General features: G+C 40.7%; 1 protein-coding gene across 4 annotated transcripts in view; it reads left to right on the top strand.

The window, feature by feature from the left end:
• Window positions 1-14,643, top strand: part of LOC136836372 (uncharacterized) — a 204,194-nt gene that overhangs the window by 109,185 nt on the left and 80,366 nt on the right. For all 4 annotated transcript variants that reach the window (XM_067100564.1, XM_067100563.1, XM_067100565.1 and 1 more), the window contains exons 8-11: window positions 6,966-7,126; window positions 8,527-8,649; window positions 10,430-10,609; window positions 11,364-11,533. In XM_067100564.1, the coding sequence (XP_066956665.1) occupies window positions 6,966-7,126; window positions 8,527-8,649; window positions 10,430-10,609; window positions 11,364-11,533 (634 nt within the window). The remainder of the gene's footprint in view (window positions 1-6,965; window positions 7,127-8,526; window positions 8,650-10,429; window positions 10,610-11,363; window positions 11,534-14,643) is intronic.

Below are 14,643 nucleotides of genomic sequence, written 5' to 3'. Positions count from 1 at the left end.
TGAGACAGGATTACTTTAAAGGAGGCTATTTTTTTTTATTTTTCAGATTTTATTTATTTATTTTTTTATTTGTTCTGATTACTAAGCCGCACGAATGGAAAAAATGTATCCTTTATTGAAGAAACTTCAATTTTTTTAATGTGTTCGTTTTTAACCCGATAATTGTCTGGTCGATGAGAAAAATAATGTGCTAGGTAACTGATTATTGAACTGAGATATTAAAAAGTAAAATTGTACTTTTCGGGTAACTGATTTTTATATATATATATATATATATATATATATATATATATATATATATATATATATATATATATATATATATATATATATATATATATATAATAATATAATATATATATAAGTTCAGTTAGTTTAATAACCAGCTTCTCAAAGTAAGCATTGTTTTAAAGTAGCACGGTTAAATAATCAAATTTCCGGCGATATAGTTTTGAAAAACTTGAATATTGTTATCCACAAATACCCCTTTTTTTTTTTTTTTTTAGTTTAATCACTGGTTGGTGTGATAATTAGCTTAGCAAGGAAGGGAGAGAGCAGATCAATGTAAGTTACTGAACTAGTTAGGCTACAAATGAAAGTGGGGAGGAATGTTCAGAGAAGATATTGAATAATTATTGTTAATTACACAGGCAGTGTCACACCTACAGAGTCATTACTGCGCTGGATTGCTGAATGTAAGAGAAAATGCATGACCTGTTTGTGACCTGTCACGCAAAAAGTAATGACCCGGGAAGTCAGTTTTTCATGAAGACACACTGGTTTATTTTTTATGTTCGGTTACATCAACATAAGTTGATGAAAAAAGTTAAGTTTAACCAGACCACTGAGCTGAATAACAGCTCTCCTAGGGCTGGCCGGAAGGATTAGATTTACTTTACGTGGCTAAGAACCAATTGGTTACCTAGCAACGGGACCTACAGCTTATTGTGGAATCCGAACCACAATATAGCGAGAAATGAATTTCTATCACCAGAAATAAATTCCTCTTATTCTTCACTGGCCGGTCGGAGATTCGAACTCGCATCCAGCAGAGTACCAGCTGAGAACGGAACCCACTCGGCCAACGAAGAACTACATAAGTTGATGGGTAAAGAATGGACGTATTATGGATATTAAACCAGACACTTATTACCTTTGTTATTTATTGTCACGATGTGTTCCAAGTACCTGGTTATTACACAACTAATCACAGAATTCAAAAATTTACCTCACTTCAGCCAGATACCTGAACTCTCATAACAATAAAAATTACGACAGAGTACTTAAAGGCAACAGTGATCCCTTTTCTTGCGCAACAAAGCTTTTACAGAAATCTTAACATGATCAAACAGACTGCAGCTAGCTAATTCTGACTGGCATGCTTTAAAAACAAAACGAGAAACCCGAGTTAGTTTCCAGAACGGAGCAGTGATTGTTATTCCCGACCTGTCAGCGCTTTATCTTGACTGGTGACAGATGGCACATCTGGTCTAAAACTCGAATCTCTCTCTCCCGCTAATACGCTATTATCAGGAAAGATATTATTAATTCTAAATTTTGCTGTTAAGTTATCTAAATCACTAACTCTTTTGAGATCTTACATTACACTACATGTGATATGTCAACAATTATTATTATTACACGTAACACATGATAACTAAAAGAGTAAATATATGAAAACTGTAGGATTATATACACATTTCAAGGCAACATCATAAAATTATTGTTTCATTATAACGTGCATACAAATTTAGGATACAGACTTATCTAAACGCAGGATTTGTAAGTGTTTTATGGGTAAATTTTTAGAGGTTTTCCATAACGTATGCGCATTATGAATCATAAAGAATACATAAAATGAATAGCACCTTAAAATTACATCGTCAAATGAAGAATCTTACTAAAAAATACACTTCAGGAGTGTTTCATAATTATGTATATTCATTATTCTGAAACAGTGTATAATAATGATAATAAGTGTGTCCTTGGACCAGACCTTGGCTTTCGTAATGTTGTGTAATGTCTAATTAAGGAGTACTATGCATTTGTCATTGGCTTACGTTACAGACCTAGTTTGGGTTAAATATAGGCTTATTTTGGACGATTACACAATAGAGAGAGAGAGAGAGAGAGAGAGTTGGATTAATTCGGGCAATGAGCTGGGGATTACTTTAACTATGGTAAGCAATGTCCGTCGTGAGAGAGAAACCAGTTCATACAGTACCCTGTGCCGTGGGCCGAATTCGTGACGAATTAATTCTATGCCTGATTTGTTACAGAAATGCTCTTGGCTTATTCTGGCAAATTACGTTATTGGTTTGACCTGTGACAAGTAACGCAACGTGATTGGCATGTGGGGGGCGGGGTTTCAATTCCCCCCTCCCCCTCTCCAGTTTCCAGACCTACATACACACACACACTCACACATATACATACATAGATATATATAACGTGTGTATATTTATGTGTGTATGTATAAAGTCTCTTGGGAAAATTTTTTTATCCTCACGCTCTTCTCTGTCCTGATTATCTATCACCACAGTCGTCTAAATACCAGGTGCCTAATACACTGCCGCACTAGGGAAATCTAACCGAACTGGCTTGCAGAGTTAAGACTCCCTCGGAAATCGAACCCGGGTTCTTTTGCGCTATAAGTGTTTATTATAAAATCGGTACAGTTAATGTTCCTTATTACCCTTTCCTTAAGTTAGTGAGCCTGAGACTGCGGTAGTGATAATTACCCCCTTCCCCTTAGCAGACTGATGTGTCTTTTAGGGGGAAAGCAGGGGAAAGTTGATCATGCCCTAGGGACTTTGGGGGAATTTCTCCCCTGGCATGGATTATCACGTCAGGGGAAGAGACTGAGGTATGTGATCAATTTTGCATTTATATAATTTTTTCTTTTTTCCTTAAGTGGATCAAAGAGTTCTTAGTTTTACGGCATTGTAGTGTTAATTGAATAATTACAAGATTGGTCGGTACCATAATTTTCATTTTTTTTTTATTAATTATTCTTCATTATATTTTTATGCTTCGTTACGTTTTTCTGGCAAAATTGTTAAACAGTTCTTCGTTATGAGAAAAGGAATGCAGGAATTATTATGACAGATGGAAAGTTACCTATAACCATGCGCTCTCTCTCTCTCTCTCTCTCTCTCTCTCTCTCTCTCTCTCTCTCTCTCTATATATATATATATATATATATATATATATATATATATATATATATATATATATATATATCTGTAGCTGCAACCCCTTTCGTCCCTTTTTATCACCTCTTTTTCGTATTCTCTTTCTTCCATCTTACTTTCCACCCTCTCCTAACAATTGATTCATAGTGCAACTGACGTTATCCTCCTGTTACACCTCTCAAACCTTTTGCTGTCAATTTCCGTCTCAGCGCTGAATGACCTCATACGTCCCAGTGCTTGGCCTTTCGCCTAAATTCTATATTCAATTCAATTCTCTCTCACATATGTATGTATGAATGTATACATATATATATATATATATATATATATATATATATATATAATATTTATATATTATATATATACATATATATATATATATATATATATATATATATATATATATATATATATATATATATATATATATATATATACACCGTGTGTGTGTGTGTAATACGATCACCGTACTATAATAAAACATTGATGTCGCCCGCGTGAGAGTTCTAGTTTAACTTAGGCACGCTTAACCGGGGTTTGAATCTTGCGCCTGAAATTTATTCGACTATGGTGGGTTGCAGCCAGTGTAGATAAAGGTATGGGGCCTGGAATCTCATTCCAAAATACATGATGAAAATTTTATTATTAACAGGAAATGGTGTATATGTGTTATGTAAATATGATTAACTATATAATATATATATATATATATATATATATATATATATATATATATATATATATAATGATAATATCCAAGTGGATCTTGTTTGTCCTCCCCCGGTTGACGGTGGGGGAGACATGACACAGCCACCCGCCCCCTGCAAACCGGTTTGCTCGGACCTGGTTGGGGCGAGGTAGGTAGGGGAATGGGAGGATATGGGGGGGATATCCACCCTCCGCCTGCAGACTGGTTTGTCTGCTCCGGGTGGTGGCGGAGTAGGTAGGGGAACGGGAGGGTAGGGGAGACATCCACCCTCCTCCTGAAAACCTGTTTGTCCACCCCGGGTGGGGGCGGTGTAGGTAGGGGATCCTGAAGGTAGGGAAGACAGCAGCGCCGGGTTCCAGCGTGCGCGCTACGCGCGCCAGCAAGCTCGTATATAATTATGTATGTATGCATGTGTGTATGCATGTATATATTTATATATATGTATGTGTAAAATATATATTTTTATATATATATATATATATATATATATATATATATATATATATATATATATATATATATATATATATATATATATATATATATATATATATATACATATATATATATAAATATATGTGTGCATGTATACATATAAAATATGTATGTATATATATATACATTATATACGTGTATCATAGAATTAAACTCGTTCGCTCATCTTTCTGTAATTATTAAAAAGTCTGGTCATTACACAAACACTCACGTACGCGAGCACACACATACTTGCGACGGCGAGGTCTGAAGAAAATCCTTGCTTGGCGGAGACTGGAACAGCGCGTTATCGGGTATCGAACACGAAACGCCATAATAACAGTGTGTCCGAAAACGTCGATGAACGTTTAGGGGAGATGCGTCCGAAGTCGATGCCAGGGCGACCTTGGCCTAGCCTTTATAGACGGTGGTATTGGGTTACCCCTTTTTCTGAGTGTGTGTGAGTGAGTGAGTGTGTGTGTGCGTGTGTTTGCTCTAAAGTAGGTTTCTGCGAAGAATGGGGTTAATTGTGCTCATTTTTTGAGTGGCATGATTCGTGAGTCTCTCTCTCTCTCTCTCTCTCTTTCTCTCTCTCTCTCTCTCTCTCTCTCTCTCTCTCTCTCTCTCTCTCTAGGTATTCAGGGTAAATTTCTTTTGTCTGTAAACATATTCAGGGCAATTCTCTCTCTCTCTCTCTCTCTCTCTCTCTCTCTTTTCAGTCATAGTTTTCAGGACATCACTTTATCTCTCGGAAAATGCTCGGGATAACTATATATAGGTACTTATATATATAATTATTTGTATATATATGAGAGAGAGAGAGAGAGAGAGAGAGAGATCACTGACGTCAGTGACCACCAAACTTCTGAATTTTCTAATATTTTTTGAATAAACAGACTCTTCACTGCGAGGTTCTAATCCCAAGAGATATGAATAAAGAAATTTCTGTTTCAGGGAAAAGAGAATTTACGAGGTCACTGTGGCCTGATAACGAGGAAAAGAGTCACATAAATCAAGAAAATAATGCAGCCCAGTTTTGCAACGTCTTGCAATCACATAAATAAACAAGCAAACAAATACACTGTTTGTAAAGAATAAAAGCAACTCTTGTCTAAGCACAACTGTGCAACAGACCGTCCAAGTTTTTAATTCTAGGACATCCAGCTCTCTCTCTCTCTCTCTCTCTCTCTCTCTCTCTCTCTCTCTCTCTCAACTCTCTCAAATATATATATATATACTGTATATATATTTAATGTATATATATGTATATATATATATATATATATATCCTTTGTACATAGCATGCGCGCGCGCGCGCACTCACTGTATCCTGAATACTATAAGATTGAGACAGCGAACAGTTTGCCCTGAATACTCTCATACAGAGAGAGAGAGAGAGAGAGAGAGAGAGAATCTCATGAAGGCAGCTAGAAACTTATGAAAATTATGATGAAATTGAATCTTTATATCGTATCATATGATTATACCTGTCCAATCAGGAAGTGTTTGGATAATTGTGAAACCCAGTCAAGATATTGACAAGCTTTTACCATCAGTTGTTTTGTATTATTTTTATTTTTCTGTAAAAGAAAACTATTGAGATGGTTACTTGTCTGTCCGTCCGCATTTTTTTGTCCGCCCTCAGATCTTAAAAACTACTGAGGCTAGAGGGCTGCAAATTGCTGTGTTGATCATCCATCCTCCAATCATCAAACATACCAATTGCAGCCCTCTATTCTCAGTAGTTTTGATTTTATTTAAGGTTAAAGTTAACCATGATCGTGTGTTTGGCACTGCTATACGTGCCAACAACAGAGACCGGGCTGAGAGTTTCATGAGCCGTGGCTGAGAGTTTCACACAGCATTATACGTTGTACAGAAAACTCGATTGCGCCGAAGTGCATTTTCTACTTGTTACAGAAAAATTCACTGGATTGTCCACGCGACGTCTGTCAGTGTAGACAGAATCTAGCCAGTGTTGTCATCGCACAGTTTTAATGGCGTCAAGTTTGTACAGTACTCACAGGGGGCAGTATTGGTGAAGCGGAATTTAGCGGACAGTTTTAACTGCATTAAGAGTTATATTTTTATTGCGAAGTATTGTTGAAATATAAATTTCCTGGAATAAAGACTTACCTTCTAGATAAACAGCTTTACTGTAGTGAGCAATTATATCGGGAAAGCATTAGTGTTAGCAAACTGGCTCAAGGTTAAGGTTTAGCTAGGTACAGGTGGTTAATACTTTTATTCCGTTTGTTGTGTATCTGAAACATTCCTTTACTGAAATATTCTTTCACTGAGTGAACAGCAGTAAGAGAAAGAACTTATGTATATTACTGTGTGTGAGATCTTTGCATGATGTAAAACTCTTGCCCCTCTTTTTTTATTCGTAAAGGTATTATTATGGTTATGGTGATGATAATTTTTTTCGACTCGCATTATATATGTGGTTGTGATTAGACAGACTGTAGTGACCTTATGGCAGCCCATAATTATTGCCAGTTATAAAAGGCATTAAACTTATGCTTTTCACTTGGCCTTTCTTTCTTGAAAGCCTTACGTTAACTCGGCCCCTCTGTTGCTTCCAGGAATGACCATCACAGGTGCCAACATTCGCATCTGGATCCACGACAAAGACCTGACCCAGCTGGAGAAGATCGTGTGGGAGGGTCAAGGTCACAGGCTTCTCGGGGAGACCAGCAACAACGCCAAAGTCCGGCAGTTCCTGAATCTCGTCCCCCGCATGATGGTGAGAATGGAAGAGCGATCTTGTGGAATGTATTTTGTCGTGTGAGATTCTCGACTTTAATGCAATAATAATAATAGTAATTATTATTATTATTATTATTATTATTATTATTATTATTATTATTATTATTATTATTATTATTATTATTATTATTCAGAAGATGAACAGCCTCCTAGAGAGGCTGTACAATTGGAAATTCTGAAGTTCAAGCGAAGATGCAATGCATTACTACCCTAATACTATTCTCCTTGCATTTTAATACATTTCTATATTATTTTATTATTTTTGTTGTTTTTTAATAAGTGGGATCTCTTCCTTTTGTATTTCCCAATACCTTCTTTTACGTCTTCCTAATGAACACCATATTCATTGGAAGCTCGAATTTCAAGTCAGTGACCCTTGTAGGCTTGTTGCATATGAATAGGTCGCATCTTCTGAATAAAAATAATACTATTCGTATGGAACAAGCCCAAAGTGGTCATTGACTTGAAATTCAAGCTTCCAAAGAATATGGTGTTCATTAGAAAGAAGTAAAAGAAGGTATTGGGAAATACAGAAAGTTATAAGAAGTGAGGCTTTTAGTGAACTGGAGAATAAAGAAGACGCCCTCGGAGAATTGAGTTTATTTTAGATTTGAGGTCTTTGGATGGCGACGAAAATCGAGTATTTCAACACTGTTCGAAAATAGAGAAATCACTTCAGTAGATTTAAATGTATGATAATGCCAGTGGAGGGTGTCCGTAGTTTTGGAATGGAGAATTTCGTTTATTGAGTAATGGATGAGTCACTCATGGAGAATTGAACATATTTAAGAATGCAGATGTCACCCGTTGAAAATCACTCTTATAATGGAGACATTTTTATTCGTGAAGTGCACCTCACGTGGCGCACTGTAGGCATTACTTAAGGGTCTTTGTAGCGTCCCTTCGGCCCCTAGCAGCAACCCAATGAAAGGGGTTGCAGCTAGGGGCCGAAGGTTGCTGCTAGGGGCCGAATGGACGCTGCAAAGACCCTTAAGTAATGCCTACGGTGCGCCACGTGAGGTGCACTTCATGAATACAAATATTACCTCCATTATAAGAGTGATTTTCAACGGGTGACATTTCCATTCTAAAGCATGTTCATCATTATGCAACTGGGAGGTTTTCCACCTGCTAACACCTTTCAAACCTTCTTACTGCCGATTTCTGTTTCGGCGCTGAATGACCTCATAGGTCCCAGCGCTTGGCCCTTGGCCAAAGTTCTGTATTCCATGACAGAAATTGGCGATTAAAATCTTAAAATTATGTATTTGCAAGAGCGCTGTATAAAGGAAATCAAATCTAGACAAAAGAGACGTTGTTGTGTGGTTTTCATTTATTGTATTTATTTTATTGATTTTGATATTTTTTCCCGAACAGACAAAAATAAAGGAGGTGCATCAGGCAGCCATCAACGGCGACCTCGAAACGCTGGACGCCAAAGCTGATCCTACAGACATCCTCATTGCCAAGGACCAGAATGGACTCACTCCTCTTCACAAGGTCAGGATTTGATAGGCTGCTTCTTAAGACTACTTTAATTAAGACTACATCTTTCACTAAGACTACTTTAATTAAGACTACATCTTTCACTAAGACTACTTTAATTAAGACTACATCTTTCACTAAGACTACTTTAATTAAGACTACATCTTTCACTAAGACTACTTTAATTAAGACTACATCTTTCACTAAGACTACTTTAATTAAGACTACATCTTTCACTGATTAGTACACCTTTCTTTAGTGTCTTCTTTTTTTATGTTAGTTCGCCTGTTTGTGTGTCTGGAGGACAGCTTGGTTTTCCTCCCCGAATGCATCCTGAAGGATATTATCTTAATTTGTAGTTCCTCGTTGGATGAGTCGGTACAGTTATCGGCTAGCACTCTGCTAGGCCCAAGTTCGAGTCTCCGGCCAGCCAACGAAGAATTAGAGGAATTTATTTCTGGTGATAGAAATTCATTTCTCGGTATAATGTGGTTCGGATTCCACAATAAGCTGTAGGTCCCGTTGCTAGGTAACCAATTAGTTCTTAGCCACGTAAAATAAGTCTAATCCTTCGGGCCAGCCCTAGGAGAGCTGTTAATCAGTTCAGTGGTGTGGTTAAACCAAGGTATACTTAACTTTTTTATCTTAATTTGTGTAGATTCCTTCCATAGGACAATTCCTTCTCTTCAAAGCTTCTTCCATTTTCGCTTGTTTCTGATATTTGGAAATTCTTCTGACTAGTGTCATAAAAGAGGAATTTATGTTCAAGTACTCAATTTTCTTCTCTTCTTAGTAAATGACTTTCTTATATGCTGCGAATCTTTCTTATACCTGGAATTTTTTTAAATGTTCAGTATTCGAAGCTTTGCAGATTTCTTTGATTTTCCAAAGCCTTATAATCGTTGAATAATGGCTCCCTTTTTTTTATCAGATACTTTGAATTATATTTTTCTCTAAGGGCAGCAGGACACATGTAATTGCATTATTTTTTCCTTCCTCTCAGTAGCCTTCCCTTAATATAGTCTTCTCCCAGTATCCTTCTTATCTGTATCCCACCTTTCTCACAGTATCCCACCTGTCTCACAGTATCTCACCTGTCACAGTATCCTCCTTTCTCACAGTATCCCACCTGTCTCGCAATATCCTCCTTTCTCACAGTATTTCACCTATCTGACAGTATCATCTTTTCTCGCAGTATCCTCCTTTCTCACAGTATCCCACCTATCTTAGTATCCTCCCCACTCACAGAACCCCACCTCTCTCAAAATACCCTCCCTTCTGACGGTATTTTTCCTTTCTGACAATCTCCATCATTTCTTACAGTATCCATCCTTTTTCACAGTATCAATCCTTCTCACTGTTCCTTTTTCACAGTATCAGTCATTCTCACTGTTCCTTTTTCACAGTATCAATCCTTCTCACTGTTCCTTTTTCACATTATTAATCCTTCTCACTGTTCCTTTTTCACAGTATCAATCCTTCTCACTGTTCCTTTTTCACAGTATCAATCCTTCTCACTGTTCCTTTTTCACAGTATCAATCGATCTCACTGCTCCTTTTTCACAGTATCAATCTATCTCACTGCTCCTTTTTCACAGTATCAATAGTTCTCACTGTTCCTTTGTCACAGTATCAATCCTTCTAAATGTTCCTTTTCACGGTATCAATCCTTCTCAGTGTTCCTTTGTCATAGTATCAATCCTTCTCACTGTTCCTTTTTCACGGTATCAATCCTTCTCACTGTTCCTTTTTCACAGTATCAATCCTTCTCACTGTTCCTTTCCATTCCCAACAGTCAGCAGCCCTAGGTCTGAAGGACGTGTCCGAGTGGATCGTGCAGAAGAACCACTCGACTCTCTTCGCGCAGGACAACAAAGGCAGGACGCCCCTCTTCTACGCAGGAATCGCCAAGGACGGCGGCGAAGTGTACGACATGTTGCTGCGAAGTGGCGCCGACAAGAACCACAACGATCAGGTAGGTTTTAAACGCCCCCTCTCCCCCCTCCCTTTCTCGTCTGATGGGGTATGCAGAAATATTCAGATTTTCTATGAATACTTCTCTTTCTCTGTAGCTAGTGGATAAAATCATTAGTATTGGTATTATATTCTCTCTCTCTCTCTCTCTCTCTCTCTCTCTCTCTCTCTCTCTCTCTCTCTCTCTCAAGGTCTTGTGGAGAAACATTCCAGTTCATGTTTTATAAACTTTTCAATTTGCTGTCATCACTCTTCAGTATTTCTTCGTCATTCCATTTTTTTTTTGTCACTGTATTTCTTCATTCCATTTATCTTCATCACTATATATGCATTTCTTCATTCCATTTGTCTTCATCAATCTTGATATATTTCTTCATTCCATTTGTCCTCATCGCTTTATGTACTTCTTCATTCCATTTTTCTTCATCAATATTTATGCATTTCTTCATTCCATTTGTCTTCAACAATCTTGATGCGTTTCTTCATTCCATTTGTCCTCATCAATATTTATGTATTTCTTCATTCCATTTCTCTTCATCAATCTTGATGTATTTCTTCATTCCATTTGTCCTCATCACTTTATGTACTTCATTCCATTTGTCTTCATCAGTCTTTATGTACTTCTTCATTCCATTTGTCATCTTCACTCACTCATGTATTTCTTCTTCATTCCATTTGCCCTCATCACTTCTCATGTATTTCTTCTTCATTCCATTTGCCCTCATCCCACCTGATGTATTTCCTCTTCATTCCAGTACCGCAGAACCGCCGATTATTACAGGTTCAAACCCACCGATTTAGACGTATCTATTATCCATGAGACTCCTGTGGCCCCTCGTGGAGGAGGGGGTTCCACCCTCGATATTCCCAGCCGTTCCAGCGGCCATTCCAAAGAGGGTTCCAGGGCGCCGTCAAGAAACGGCAGGTAAGAGAGTTGGAAGGTTTGCGACTTGTTCATGTGGTGTGTTGTTGTTATTATTATTATTATTATTATTATTATTATTATTATTATAAAAATAATAGTAATAATTATTGTTTATTATTATTATTATTATTATTATTAAAAGTAATATTATAAAAATAATAATGATAGTAGCGTCTGTGTTTGTGTCTGAATTTTAAACAAAGATATTTGAAATCGTAAAAAACACATTTTGAAACAAAATTCCCGAAAAAAATTATGAATTCAGTCCTTTCACTAGCTCGGCGTTGACAAAATAACTTCAAGTCGGTTGAACAGATTTGAAAGGAATGGAGGTTTCGGATTTGTCAGTGTAATGTATCTTTTATTATTATTATTATTATTATTATTATTATTATTATTATTATTATTATTACCGCGACGATAAGTTGTATCCCATTATAAACAGAAGTATTCCCTTCAAGGCTGCCCTCAAAAGACTAGCGAGCCTTTGGGGCTTTTGGGCCTCATCCTTGAAGTTCTTAGGCACTCTCCAGGTAAGCTTCAAGGAAGCAGCCTCTGTGTCGGACCCTTCCCTTCAAGGTAGCCCTCAAGAGACTGGCGACCCTTGGGGGCTTTTGGGGCTCATCTTTGAAGGCCTTGGACCCTCTCCAGGCCCAGTTCCCCAGCCTGGCAGGATACCAGCCTTCCTCCAAGGAAGTAGCCTCTGGGTCGGACCCTTCCCTTCAAGGCTGCCCTCAAGAGACTGGCGAGCCATGGGGGCCTTTTGGACCCCATCCTTGAAGTTCTTGGGCCCTCTCCAGGCCCGCTTCCCCAGCCTGGCAGGATGCCTGCCTTCCTCCGAGAAAGCAGCCTCTGTGTCGGACCCTTCCCTTCAAGGCTACCCTCAAGAGACTGGCGAGCCTTTGGGGTTTTTGGGCCTCATCATTGAAGTTCTTAGGGCCTCTCCAGGCCCGCTTCCCCAGCCTGGTAGGATACCTGCCTTCCTCCGAGAAAGCAGCCTCTGTGTCGGACCTTCCTTCAAGGCTGCCCTCAAAGAGACTGCGAGCCTTTGGGGCTTTAGGCTCATCCTTGAAGTTCTTGGGTCTCCAGGCCTGCTTTACAGCAACGGATACCTGCCTTCCTCAGAAAGCAACCTCTGTGTCAGACCCTTCCTTCTAGGCTGCCCTCAAGAGACTGGTGAGCCTTTGGGGTTTCTGGGCCTCATCCTTGAAGTGCTTGGGCCCTCTCCAGGCCCACTTCCCCAGCCTGGCATGATACCTGCCTTCCTCCGAGGAAGCATCCGCTGTGTCGGACCCTTCCCTTCAAGGCTGCCTCCAAGACTAGCGAGCCTTTGGGGTTTTTGGGCCTCATCCTTGAAGTTCTTTGGGCCTCTCCAGGACCGCTTCCCCAGCCTGGCAGGATACCTGCCTTCCTCCGAGGAAGCAGTCTCTGTGTCGAACCCTTCCCTTCAAGGCTGACCTAAAGAGACTGGCGAGCCTTTGGGGTTTTTGGGCCTCATCCTTGAAGTTCTTGGGTCCTCTCCAGGCAGCCTCTGTGTCGGACCCTTCCCTTCAAGGCTGCCCTCAAGAGACTGGCGAGCCTTTGGAGTTTTTAGGCCTCATCCTTGAAGTTCTTGGGCCCTCTCCAGGCCCACTTCTCAGCCTGGAGGACCCTGCCTTCGAGGAAGCAGCCTCTGTCGGACCCTTCCTTCAAGGCTGCCCTCAAAGAGCTAGCGACCTTTGGGGCTTTTGGGCCCGCATCCTTGAATTTCTTTGGTCCTCTCAGGCCTGCCCCAGCCTGGCATGATACCTACCTTCCTCCGAGAGAAGCAACCTCTGTGTCGGACCTTCCCTTCAAGGCTGCCCTCAAGAGAGACTGGCAGTCTTTTTGGGTTTTGGGCCTCATCCTTGAAGTTCTTGGGCCCTCTCCAGGCCCGCTTCCCCAGCCTGGCAAGATGCCTTCCTCCAGGAAAGCAGCTCTGTCGGACCCTTCCTTCAAGGCTACCCTCAAGAGACTGGCAGCCTTTGGGGCTTTGGGCCTCATCCTTGAAGCTCTTGGGTCCTCTCTAGGCCCCCTTCCCCAGCCACAGGATACCTGCCTTCCTCCGAGGAAGCAGCCTCTGTGTCGGACCCTTCCCTTCAGGCTACCCTCAAGAGACTGGCGAGCCTTTTTGGGGTTTTGGGCCTCATCCTTGAAGTTCTTGGGCCCCTCTCCAGCCCGCCCCAACCTGGCAGGATGCCTGCGCCTTGCTCGAGAAGCAGCCTCTGTGTCTGAGGACCCTTCCCTTCAAGGCTGCACCCTCAAAGGCTGGCGAGCCTTTAGGGCACGGGCCTCATCCTTGAAGCTCTTGGGTCCTCTCCAGGCCTGCTTCCCCAGCCTGGCAGGATACCTGACTTCCTCCGAGAAGCAGCCTGTCGGACCCCCCCCTTCAAGGCTGCCCTCAAGAGACTGGCGAGCCTTTGGGGTTTCTGGGCCTCATCCTTAAGTTCTTGGGCCCCTCAGGCCGCTTACAGCCTGGCAGGATGCTGCCTTCCTCCGAGGAAGCAGCCTCTGTGCCTCGGATGCCCTTCCTTCAAGGCTGCCCCTCAAGGGCCGGCGAGCCTTTGGGGTTTTTGGGCCTCACCCTTGAAGTTCTTGGGTCCTCCAGGCCCGCTTCACAACCTGCAGGATGCCTGCCGCCTCCGGAGAAGCAGGCCTCTGTGTCAGACCCTTCCCTTCAAGGCCCACCCTCAAGAGACTGGCGAGCCTTTGGGGTTTTTGGGCCTCACCCTTGAAGTTCTTGGGTCCTCTCCAGGCCCGCTTCCCCAGTCTGGCAGGATGCCTGCCTTCCTCCGAGGAAGCAGCCTCTGTGTCGGACCCTTCCCTTCTAGGTTATCCTTAAGAGACTGGCGAGCCTTTGGGGTTTTTGGGCCTCACCCATGTCTTTAGAGGGCTTACATAGGCAGCTTTTGGACTCCATCCATCCATCCTTGTTTTCTCTTCCTCTTCTGAATTTCCATTTCCAGTGTTATGATGCAGCGTTCTTCAGGAAGTTCAGTTTTAGCTTCTTTATCGTCTTACCCAGCTTTTCAAATATGACACTTGCTCTCTTTGAAGGCTTCAAGACGATTTGAAGCATCTCGGAGATTGTT

The sequence above is a fragment of the Macrobrachium rosenbergii genome, chromosome 56, assembly GCF_040412425.1.
Source record: "Macrobrachium rosenbergii isolate ZJJX-2024 chromosome 56, ASM4041242v1, whole genome shotgun sequence".
Lineage (NCBI taxonomy): Eukaryota > Metazoa > Arthropoda > Malacostraca > Decapoda > Palaemonidae > Macrobrachium > Macrobrachium rosenbergii.
This window is presented reverse-complemented; position numbering and strand designations above follow the sequence as displayed.